The sequence below is a fragment of the Somniosus microcephalus genome, chromosome 20 (genome assembly GCF_052327205.1).
Source record: "Somniosus microcephalus isolate GS21.2 chromosome 20, FLI_Smic_1.0, whole genome shotgun sequence".
NCBI classification, from domain to species: domain Eukaryota; kingdom Metazoa; phylum Chordata; class Chondrichthyes; order Squaliformes; family Somniosidae; genus Somniosus; species Somniosus microcephalus.
In genome coordinates, this window is record NC_141006.1 from 13191814 (window position 1) to 13204777 (window position 12964).

Genomic DNA, 12964 nt, shown 5'->3' on the forward strand with positions numbered 1-12964 from the left:
GCCTGAAGGCTTTGCGTCTTAATGCGAGGAGCATTCGTAATAAGGTGGATGAATTAGTAAACGAATATGATATGATTGGGATTACGGAAACATGGCTCCAGGGTGGCCAAGGCTGGGAACTCAACATCCAGGGCTATTCAATATTCAGGAAAGATAGGCAAAAAAGAAAAGGAGGTGGGGTAGCATTGCTGGTTAAAGAGGGGATTAACACAATTGTAAGGAAGGATATTAGCTCTGATGATGTGGAATCTGTATGGGTAGAACTGAGAAATATCAAGGGGCATCAAACGTTAGTGGAATGGTATATAGACTTCCAAACAGTAATGCGGAGGTCGGGGATGGCATTAAAAGGGAAATTAGAAAAGCGTGCAATAAGGGCACAGCAGTCATCATGGGTGACTTTAATCTACATATAGATTGGGCTAACCAAATTAGTAACAATACTGTGGAGGAGGAATTCCTGGAGTGTATACGGGATGGTTTCCTGGACCAATATGTCGAGGAACCAACTAGAGATCAGGCCATCTTAGACTGGGTATTATGTAATGATAAAGGATTAATTAGCAATCTTGTTGTGCGAGGCCCCTTGGGTCGGAGCGATCATAATATGATAGAATTCTTCATTAAGATGGAGAGTGAAGTAGTTGACTCAGAGACTAGTGTCCTCAATTTAAATAAAGAAAACTACGATGGTCTGAGGCGCAAGTTGGGTAGGATTGATTGGTGAATGTCACTCAAAGGGTTGACGGTGGATAGGCAATGGCAAACATTCAAAGATCGCATGGATGAACTACAGAATTTGTTCATCCCAGTTTGGCATAAAAATAAAACAAAAAAGGTGACTCAACTGTGGCTAACAAGGGAAATTAGAGATAGCATAAGACCCAAGGAAAGGACATATAAATTGGCCAGAAAAAGCAGTAAACCTGTGGATTGGGAGCAGTTTAGGATTCAACAAAGGAGAACAAAGGGATTAATTAAGAGGGGGAAATTAGAGTATGAGAGTAAGCTTACAGTGAACATAAAAACTGACTGTAAAAGTTTTTATAGATATGTGAAGAGAAAAAGATTGGTGAAGTCAAGCATAGGTCCCTTGCAGTCGGAATCAGGGGAATTTATAATGGGGAACAAAGAAATGGAAGACCAATTAAATACATACTTTGGTTCTGTCTTCACAAAGGAGGACACAAATAACCTCCCAGAGATGTCGGGCAACATAGGGTCTAATGAAAGGGAGGAACTGATAGAAATCAGTATTTGTAGGGAAATGGTGTAAGAGGGCCTGATAATCTACATCCTAGTGTACTTAAGGAAATGGCCCTAGAAATAGTGGATGCATTGCTGGTCATCTTCCAAAATTTGATAGACTCTGGAACAGTACCCATTGGATTGGCGGGTAGCTAATGTTACCCCACTGTTCAAAAAAGGTGGTAGAGAGAAAACAGGGAATTACAGACCGGTAAGCCTGACATCGGTAGTGGGGTAAATGCTAGAGTCCATTATAAAAAATGTAATGGCAGAGCACTTGGAAAACAGTGACTGGATCGGACAAAGTCAACATGGATTTACAAAAGGTAAATCATGCTTGACTAATCAACTGGAATTTTTTGAGGATGTAACTGGTAAAATAGATAAGGGAGAACCAGTGGATGTGGTGTATTTGGACTTTCAAAAGGCTTTCGATAAGGTCCCGCATAAGATATTAACGTGTAAAGTTAAGGCACATGCGATTGGGGGCAAGGTATTGACTTGGATAGAGAACTGGTTGGCAGACAGAAAGAAAAGAGTTGGAATAAACGGCTCTTTTTCCGAGTGGCAGGCAGTGACTAGTGGGGTACCGCAGGGATCGGTCCTTGGACCCCAGCTATTCACAATATATATTAATGATCTGGACGAGGGAACTCGATGTAATATCTCCAAGTTTGTAGACGACACAAAGCTGGGTGGGCGTGTGCGCTGTGAGGAGGATGCCGAGAAACTCCAGTATGATTTGTACAGGTTGGGTGATTGGGCAGAAGCATGGCAGATGCAATATAACGTGGATAAATGTGAGGTTATCCACTTTGGTATCAAAAACAAAAAGACAGATTATTATCTGAATGGCAATAGATTGGGAGAAGGGGAAGTGCAACGAGACCTGGGCGTCCTTGTGCACCAGTCGCTGATTGTAAGCATGCAGGTGCAGCAGGCGGTTAAGAAGGCAAATGGTATGTTGGCCTTCGTAGCAAGAGGGTTTGAGTACAGGAACAAGGATGTCTTGCTGCAGTTGTACAGGGCCTTGGTGAGACAACATCTTGAGTATTGTGTGCAGTTTTGGTCGCCTTATCTGAGGAAGGATGTTTTTGCCATGGAAGGAGTGCAGCGAAGATTCACCAGGCTGATACCTGGGATGGCAGGAATGACGTCTGAGGAGAGATTGGGTCGATTGGGCTTGTACTCGCTGGAGTTTAGAAGAATGAGAGGGGATCTCATTGAAACTTATAAAATTTTAACAGGACTAGACAGACTAGATGCAGGAAGGATGTTCCTGATGGTCGGGGAGTCCAGAACCAGGGGTCACAGTCCAAAGATAAGGGGTAAGCCATTTAGGATAGAGATGAGGAAGAATTTCTTCACCCAGAGAGTGGTGAACCTGTGGAATTCTCTACCACAGAAGGCAGTAGAGGCCAATTCATTAAATATATTCAAGAAGGAGTTGGATATATTTCTTAAGGCTAAAGGGATCAAGGGATATGGGGAGAAAGCAGGGACAGGGTACTGAATTTGGATGTTCAGCCATGATCGCATTGAATGGCGGAGCAGGCTCGAGGGGCCGAATGGCCTACTCCTGCTCCTATCTTCTATGTTTCTATGATTCTCGACCACAGAGGCGGCTCTGTGGTCTTCAACTCTTTGTACCTCGGGGATCAAAGGTATTTGATATTGATGGATATCCTGTATAGAAAACTTTAAGAACTGTAATACTGTAGTGAACTTAAGATTTAAAAGTAAGATTCTCTGTTAATAATAAGATAGTATTTTTTCTCTTTTTAGAACTGTTAACGTTGCGGTTGACTGATTCACCAACTGTAAATTGCATGTCAGTTCTTTTAATAAATCCCGATATATTTTTAGAATTGTCTCACATAAGTCTTCTGTATCAATAACTCGCAAACTCAATCTCAGTGCACTCTTTGGTGAAGAGGACAGAATTCTGAAGATCTCCGGACCCTCATAATATCCGGGACGTTACAGTCTAGCTAAACTTATTAAAAGCGCTAATACAATAGCAAAATACTGCGGATGCTGGAAATCCGAAATAACAACAGAAAACGCTGGAAAACTCAGCAGGCGAGGCAGCTTCCGTGGAGAGGGAAACAGAGTTAACGTTTCTGACAAAAGTCTTCGACCTGAAACGTTAACTCTGTTTCTCTCACCACGGATGCTGCCTCGCCTGCTGAGTTTTTCCAGCATTTTCTGTTGTTATTAAAAGCACTATCTGGAGGACGGTAACATTCTCGGGTTGTTCCTTTCCTTTAGGGAGAGATAGCCCGGACCTTTAGACCCAGTCTTTAGGACTCGGCTACCTCAAACTTTAGCTGAAAGTGAACGTCTGAGAAATACGCCTGACCCGGGATAGCCCCAAAGGGGCTCGGACTAGTAAATGTCGCTTCACAGTGTCCCCTGTAGCCCACACTGACATGGCTTTCCCCGACACGTTGTGCATGAGGTAAGGCTATGGAGTAGGCAGCAGAGCACGGTTACTGATGAGACCATGTTTGATATAGCCCACCCCAGGAGGCCCCTGAAAGACTGCCCCTGTCCTCTGGTTACCGACCCGCCTGCGACTGGAAACAGTTTCTCCTTATTTACTCTATCAAAACCCTTCATGATTTTAATCAAATCTCCCCTTAACCTTCGCTGCTCTAAGGAGAACAGCCCCAGTTTCTCCAGTCTCTCCACATAACTGAAGTCCCTCATCACTGGTACCATTCTAGTAAATCTCCTCGGCCCCTCTCCAAGGCCTTGACATCCTTCCTAAAGTGTGGTGCCCAGAATTGGCCACAATACCCCAGCTGGGGCCTAATCAGTGTTTTATAAAGGTTTAGCCTAACCTCCCTGCTTTGGTACTCTATGCCTCTGTTTATAAAACCAAGGACCCTGTTGAATCGGTGCTCTGCTTCCTGTTCTTTGTTGGCACAAGCCCATCACAAGACCTGATCTCTCTCTCGCTCTCGCTCTTTCTCTTCAAACACAGCTGGCAAAATGATGGTCTTGAGATGAAGACATCGTGAGACCTGCCAAGGCAGCAGGCAGTGTCTAACATCACTCGGAGCTGCTGCTGGTAGACGAGCTGGGCACTGAGATAATAAAATTCCTTTGGGTCACACAGGGGGCGATCGATGGCCCTTGTGCATTCTGGGAAAGTCGGCAAGCACTAAATTAGTCAGTGGGGAATGTGAGGAACTTGCTGCCCCTCCAGAATAGAGCAGGTAGGGACTGGATCTACACCGCACTCCAGAATAGAGCGTGTGATAAACAGGTAGGGACTGGGTCTACACCGCACTCCGGAATAGAACGTGTGATAAACAGGTAGGGACTGGGTCTACAGCACACTCCAGGATAGGGTGTGTGATAAACAGGTAGGGACTGGGTCTACACCGCACTCCAGAATAGAGCGTGTGATAAACAGGTAGGGACTGGGTCTACAGCACACTCCAGAATAGAGCGTGTGATAAACAGGCAGGGACTGGGTCTACAGCACACTCCAGAACAGAGCGTGTGATAAACAGGTAGGGACTGGGTCTACAGCACACTCCAGAATAGAGCGTGTGATAAACAGGTAGGGACTGGGTCTACACCGCACTCCAGAATAGAGCATGTGATAAACAGGTAGGGACTGGGTCTACACCACACTCCAGAATAGAGTGTGTGATAAACAGGTAGGGACTGGGTCTACAGCACACTCCAGAATAGAGCGTGTGATAAACAGGTAGGGACTGGGTCTACAGCACACTCCAGAATAGAGCGTGTGATAAACAGGTAGGGACTGGGTCTACACCGCACTCCAGAATAGAGCGTGTGATAAACAGGTAGGGACTGGGTCTACACCACACTCCAGAATAGAGCGTGTGATAAACAGGTAGGGACTGGGTCTACACCACACTCCAGAATAGAGCGTGTGATAAACAGGTAGGGACTGGGTCTACACCGCACTCCAGAATAGAGCGTGTGATAAACAGGTAGGGACTGGGTCTACACCACACTCCGGAATAGAGCGTGTGATAAACAGGTAGGGACTGGGTCTACACCGCACTCCGGAATAGAGCGTGTGATAAACAGGTAGGGACTGGGTCTACACCACACTCCAGAATAGAGCGTGTGATAAACAGGCAGGGACCGGGTCTACACCACACTCCAGAATAGAGCGTGTGATAAACAGGTAGGGACTGGGTCTACAGCACACTCCAGAATAGAGCGTGTGATAAACAGGCAGGGACTGGGTCTATACCACACTCCAGAATAGAGCGTGTGATAAACAGGCAGGGACTGGGTCTACAGCACACTCCAGAATAGAGCGTGTGATAAACAGGCAGGGACTGGGTCTACAGCACACTCCAGAATAGAGCGTGTGATAAACAGGTAGGGACTGGGTCTACAGCACACTCCAGAATAGAGCGTGTGATAAACAGGTAGGGACTGGGTCTACACCGCACTCCTGATATATACCTCACTCCAGATACTCATAGAAACACAGAAAAATAGGAGCAGGAGTCGGCCATTCGGTTCTTCGAGCACCTCCACCATTCAATATGATCATGGCTGATCCTCCATCTCAATACCATATTCCCGCTCTCTCCCCATACCCCTTGATGTCTTTTGTGTCTAGAAAATTATCTATCTCCTTCTTAAATATATTCAGTGACTTGGCCTCCACAGCCTTCTGTGGTAGAGAATTCCACAGGTTCACCACCCTCTGAGTGAAGAAATTTCTCCTCATCTCAGTCCTAAATATCCTACCCCTTATCCTGAGACTCCTCGTTCGAGACCTCCCAGCCAGGGGAAACATCCTCCCTGCATCCAGCCTGTCTAGCCCTGTCAGAATTTAATATGTTTCAATGAGTTCCCCTCTCATTCTTCTAAACTCGAGTGAATACAGGCCTAGTTGACCCAATCTCTCCTCATATGACAGTCCTGCCATCTCAGGCATCAGTCTGGTGAACCTTCGCTGCACTCCCTCTATGGCAAGTATATCCTTTCTTAGGTAAGGAGACCAAAACTGCACACAGTACTCCAGGTGTGGTCTTACCAAGGCCCTGTACAACTGTAGTAAGACATCCTTGGTCCTGTACTCAAATTCTCTTGCAATGAAGGCCAACATACCATTTGCCTTCCTAACTGCTTGATGCACCTGCATGTTTGCTTTCAGTGACTGGTGTACAAGGACACCCAAGTCCCTCTGTACATCAACATTTCCCAATCTATTACCATTTAAATAATAGTCTGTCTTTCTGTTTTTCCTACCGAAGTGGATAACTTCACATTTATCCACATTATACTGCATCTGCCATGTATTTTCCCACTCACTCAACTTGTCTAAATCACCTTGAAGTCTCTTTACATCTTCCTCACAACTCACAATCCCACCTAGTTTTGTGTCATCAGCAAACTTGGAAATATTACATTTGGTTCCCTCATCCAAATCATTGATATATATTGTGAATAGCTGGGGCCCAAGCACTGATCCCTGCAGTACCCCATTAATCACCGCCTGCCGCCCCAAAAAAGACCCATTTATTCCTACTCTCTGTTTCCTGTCTGTTAACCAATTTTCAATCCATGCCAGTATATTACCCCCAATCCCATGTGCTTTAATTTTGCACACTAACCTCTTATGTGGGACTTTATCAAAGGCCTTCTGAAAATCCCAAAACACCACATCCACTGGTTCTCCCTTATCTATTCTACCAGTTACATCCTCAAAAAACTCCAGTAGGTTTGTCAAACACGATTTCCCTTTCATAAATCTATGTTGACTTTGTCTAATTCCGTTGATATTTTCTAAGTGTCCTGTTATCACATCCTTTATAATAGACTCTAGCATTTTACCTACTACTGATGTTAACCGGTCTGTAGTTCCCTGTTTTCTCTGCCTCCTTTTTTAAATAGTGGGGTTACGTTTGCCACCCTCCAATCTGCAGGAACTGTTCCATAATCTATAGAATTTTGGAAGATGACAACCAATGCATCCACTATTTCCATGGCTACCTCTTTTAGTACTCTGGGATGCAGATTATCAGGCCCTGGAGATTTATCGGCTTTCAGTCCCATTAATTTCTCCAGCACTATTTTTTTTACTAATACTAATTTCCTTTAATTCCTCCTTCTCGCTAGACCCTTGATTCCCTAGCATTTCTGGGAAGTTATTTGTTTCCTCTTCCGTTAAGACAGAACCAAAGTGTTTGTTTAATTGCTCTGCCATTTCCTTGTTCCCCATTATAAATTCTCCCGTTTCTGACTGTAAGGGACCTACATTTGTCTTCACTAATATTTTTCTTTTTACATACTTGTAGAAGCTTTTACAGTCCACTTTTATGTTCCTTGAAAGTTTACTCTCATACTCTATTTTCCCTCTCCTAATAAATCTCTTGGTCCTTTTTTGCTGAATTCTAAACTGCTCCCAATCCTCAGGCTTGCTACTTTTTCTGGCAACTTTATATAACTCCTCTTTGGATCTAATACTGTCCTTAATTTCTTTTGTTAGCCATGGTTGTGCTGCTTTTCCTTTGGTGTTTTTGCGCCAGAAAGGAATGTATAACTGTTGCAATTCATGCATTCGTTCCTTAAATGTTAGCCATTGCCTATCCACCGTCATGCCTTTTAATGAAGCTCCCCAATCTATCATAGCCAACTCACTTCTCATACTTCGTAGTTTTCTTTGTTTAGATTTTGGACCCTAGCTTCAGATTGGACTACTTCACTTTCCATCTTAAAGAAGAATTCTATCATGTTATGGTCACTCTTCCATAAAGGACCCAGCACAACAAAATTATTAATTAACCCCTTCTCATTGCACAATACCCAATCTAGGATAGCCTGTTCCCAAGTTGGCTCCTCAACGTACTGGTCTAAAAAACATCTCGTACGCACTCCAGGAATTCATCCTCCACAGTATTATTGCTAATTTGGTTTGGCCAGTCTATATGTAGATTACAGTCACCCATGATTACTGTGGTACCCTTGTTATATGCATCTCTAATTTCCTGTTTGATGCCATCCCCTACATTACCACTACTGTTTGGAGGCCTAAAGGCAAGTCCCACCAATGTTTTCTGCCACTTAGTGCTTCTTAGCTCCCCCCAAACTGATTCTACATCTTGATTTTCTGAGCCAATAACCTTTCTCAGTATTGCTCTGATTTCATCCTTCACTAACAATGCCACCCCAGACACTTTTCCTTTTTGCCTGTCCTTCCTAAATATTGAATATCATTGGATATTCAGCTCCCAGCCTTGGTCACCCTGCAGCCATGTCTCCGTAATCACAATTATATCGTATCCGTTTACATCTATTTGCACTGTTAATTTGTCTACCTTATTATGAATGTTTCGTGCATTCAGATACAATGGCCCAGAAATTCGGGTCTCCACGGGTGAGTACGCACTAATACTCACCCGTAGGCCGAATGGAAGTGCCGGTTTTTCTGCATGCACTGCGCATGCATGGGAAACCGGCACTTCCGATCCTCTGAATGAAGGGGTTCAGCGGTCGAACACACGCGCAGGAGAGGCTGCGCGTTCGCTTTGAACTTACGTTTTTTTTGCAGGTTTTCCCGGGAACGTAAGCCTGCAGAATTTAGAAATGTAAAAAGCAGGCGTAAGGCCTGCTTTTTACAAGGTAAGTGGTCAATTAATTCAAATTAAAACATTTTTTCCACAGGTTTATTATTTTTAAATACTTTAAAGCAAGGTAAGTTTATTTTTAGCCCCATTAGAATATAAAATTATTTTTTTCAAAAATTTAAATTATTGTTTAAAATAGGTATTTAATGTAATTTATAGTTTATTTAAAAAGTGTGATTTTTTAAATAATTTATTTGAAGGTTTACTGTTATTTTGGGGCCGTAGTATTTATAAGTCTTGACAGGTCTTCCTGTCAATCTTATGAATGGGCTTTTCCCTCCTCCGATTGGCTGCCTATGGCTCACGTGATCCTAGGGGACGCATCGCACTAACTGCGCCCCTTGGACACGCAAGCACAGCGCGCCGGCAGCTGGGCCAGGCCCCGGAGAGGAATTCCACGGGGCCCGATAGCTCAACTGCCGGTGCGCAAGGCAAGTGCAGGTCTGGGGCTTACACCCGCGGGAAGCCCCCGACCCGAATTTCTGGGCCGGTGCCTTTAGATTTGTCTTGTTAACATTTTTAGACATCTTAACATCACTCCCGACACTGCGCCTCACTCCCGATACAGCGCCTCACTCCCAATACCGCGCCTCACTCCTGATACTGTGCCTCACTCCTGATACTACGCCTCACTCCTGATACTGTGCCTCACTCCCGATACTGTACCTCACTCCTGATACTGCATCTCACTCCTGATACTGTACCTCACTCCTGATACTGTGCCTCACTCCCGATACTGCGCCTCACTCCTGATACTGCGCCTCACTCCATATACTGCGCCTCACTCCTGATACCGTGCCTCACTCCTGATACCATGCCTCACTCCCGGTACCGCGTCTCACTCCCGATACTGTACCTCACTCCCGATACTGTGCCTCACTCCCGATACTGTGCCTCACTCCAGATACTGCGCCTCACTCCCGATACTGTGCCTCACTCCCGATACTGTGCCTCACTCCCGATACTGTGCCTCACTCCAGATACTGTGCCTCACTCCCAATACTGTCCCTCACTCCTGATACTGTGCCTCACTCCTGATACTGTGCCTCACTCCGTATACTGCGCCTCTCTTCTGATACCGTGCCTCACTCCTGATACCATGCCTCACTCCCGGTACCGCGTCTCACTCCCGATACTGTACCTCACTCCCGATACTGTGCCTCACTCCCGATACTGTGCCTCACTCCCGATACTGTGCCTCACTCCAGATACTGCGCCTCACTCCAGATACTGCGCCTCACTCCCGATACTGTGCCTTACTCCCGATTCTGTGCCTCACTCCCGATACTGTGCCTCACTCCAGATACTGCGCCTCACTCCCGATACTGTGCCTTACTCCCGATACTGTGCCTCACTCCCGATACTGCGCCTCACTCCAGATACTGCGCCTCACTCCAGATACTGCGCCTCACTCCAGATACTGTGCCTTACTCCCGATACTGTGCCTCACTCCCGATACTGTGCCTCACTCCAGATACTGCGCCTCACTCCCAATACTGTCCCTCACTCCTGATACTGTCCCTCACTCCTGATACTGTGCCTCACTCCTGATACTGTGCCTCACTCCTGATACATGTGCTCTTTCACCCTCCCATGGTACTGATCTTTAACACCTGCCGTAATTTCCAGCCATGTCGCTGCATATCAGACATTAATGCTAACACAGTGTAGGCCGTGTTTAACAGCCTATCGCTCTAGATCCCTGAGGGCCTGGACTCACCTGCTCCCCTTTATGTCCAGACAACCCGGACAATCCTCGCTCTCCTTGAAGCCCCTGTTGATGAAAAATATATATTTGAAACGAGAGCTTCTCCGCGCGATCATTAACTTCTTTCAGCAATGACTCCTGTCGAAGTGAGAATCTGATGTCGGACTATAATCGCTGCTGGACTCCCGGGGGCTCGTGCTCCAATTTTCCCCTGGCAGGATTCTCAGCTGGTTGTGACCATAAAATACAACGTATAATCTGTGCCCATCTATAAGCTGCTCCTCCATTGTGCAGCCACCATTGAATCCTGCCCGTGTATAACTCACTGCCCTGTCACTCAGAGAACAAGTCAAGGTTACTGCAGCCCTGAGGTTGCAGGGACCCTGGCGAGTGGGTGGTTACTGAGTGAATGGGTGTGGCCTCCGCCCGTCACTTTGGCCTCGCTCTGACCCTGTCCCAAATCGCAGAGTCCCTGTCATTGAGTAATCGGGGCAGGCCCCCTGAGCCTGGGGCAGTGTCTGCCCTGCTGTGCCACCGGGAACCTGGAGCAGCTCTCCCACCATCCCGAGGGAATCAGCCTGCGGTCCTCATTGGGCTGAAGATTGAAATCGAGCCGAAGCTTCCCTCCCCTCAGTGAATGGAGCAGCGACAGTGCAAGCATCGTTCCCCTGGGGTCGATTACCTCTCTTCTCCTTTGCAGGAACTTGAACACACAAATTTAGTCATTAAAGCTGCGATAGAAATGCAATGTTTCTTTTTGCACCTGGTCTCAGCGGCCCCAGACACATTGTCAAACTGTCCCTCCCGTGATGGGCGGGGCGAGGGCGGTGGGTGTGCGCGCAGAAGCCGGATCTGCCTGGCTTCTGCTCCGCTTATGTCTAGCATTCTGACCCAGGGTGAGTGGTTCTACCCGGAGGGGGCTAGAATTGCGAGGCTGAGACTCACTACCGTGCGGTGTGTCCATGGGCGGCTTGTATTGTCTGGTCAATGATTCGCTTCTAAAACCTCAGAACAGACATTCCAGTTTCATTTCTTCCTGATCTGGGGCATTTCCCCCAGTGTGAGCAGATACCAATGGATAGATTCAAGGCTCCGACACGGAATGTGGGGTGTCGAGGAGGGAAGTCCGGGTGTTTTAATCCAACGTTATTCTTGTTGGTGCCCATTCCTAGACTGGCCTTCGCTGGCTGCTGTTCCTTGTGTGGCTGCTGTTACTGAGCTAGGTGAAGCAGCCCAGCTCCCAGCCTCATCCCTGCCCATCCCTCGGACAGTCTGAAATGAACAGCGAATGGACACTTTGCCCACCGGATACTTACAGGTAAACCAGAGGTTCCGGGAGCACCGGGAAATCCAGGGGGCCCCTAAAGGGAAAACAATAGCCAATTAGCGGCAAACTTCACCAGAAGGCAGAGAACAGACGATGAATCCGTAAAGTTAATCGGGGGAAAGTGACGGGATGTGAGCCTGCGATCTCCTGACCTATGACCCCTGTGGGCATCTCCTGACCTATGGTCCTTGCTTGGCATTCTAAGGTATTGAACCTCTTCTGTACACCTTTGGCCTTTCTCCCAGTGTTTCCTCCCCCTTTTCTCTCCTCCCTCTCCCGAAGATGCTGACTCTTGTTATACGTTCCACAGATCCGAGCGGCCCTCTAGTATCTCACCCCCATTCTTCATCTCTAAGTCCAGACAGAGAGTGTGGGCAGAGCATTCAGCCATGAGAGGCATCACAGCCGAGTCTGATCCTGTCCACATCAGGTTTTATCAAGCAGGACTCCTCCTGGACAGTGATCAAGAGCAGGAACCCTGACTGATCTTTCCTCTCCCTAGCTGAGTGGCACCGAGACTCATGGCCTGGATTTGAACTCACGCCCGGCCTGACGGAAACCATGCGGGGGGCGGTTAAACTGAGAGCAGCCACTTATCCCCACTGATCGTGCTTCCATCCCATCGTGTCCCGAAGGTACACTACTCTTTAGAGCTGGCGAGCAGGCACCGCTACCGAGCTGGCAAGGTCCTCTTTAAATCTGCAGATAGAGGCCTGATGATGTCATGGAGCTCTGACATGGTCTTTCAGTCCGAGGCCTGAGCGTGGGAGCAGTGACGGCTTCTCCCCACCACCCCGACCACCACCACCACCCACCATAGGACAAAGGTGCCGGGAGGGACATCGTGGCCCAGAGGAGGCCCAGGCAGGTAAATTTTAAACATCTTGCAGGTTACTGGTGGGCCAGAAGGAGCAGGAGTGCCCCTCCGGGCCTCACAAGGAAGCCTTGGGCCTCCCTTGCCCTGGGCTCCCCCCATCGCCTTCGAACCCGGACCCTCCCCCTCTACCATTTACCTGACTGCCGTGGACCAATCCCCAGCTGTGGCCT

General features: G+C 47.1%; 1 protein-coding gene across 7 annotated transcripts in view; it reads right to left on the minus strand.

The window, feature by feature from the left end:
• col16a1 (collagen, type XVI, alpha 1) overlaps positions 1–12964 on the minus strand; it is a 636201-nt gene that overhangs the window by 126130 nt on the left and 497107 nt on the right. For all 7 annotated transcript variants that reach the window (XM_085962342.1, XM_085962338.1, XM_085962337.1 and 4 more), the window contains 2 exons: positions 11907–11951; positions 10603–10656 (listed from right to left, as the gene is read on the minus strand). In XM_085962342.1, coding sequence (XP_085818468.1) covers positions 10603–10656; positions 11907–11951 — 99 coding nt within the window. The remainder of the gene's footprint in view (positions 1–10602; positions 10657–11906; positions 11952–12964) is intronic.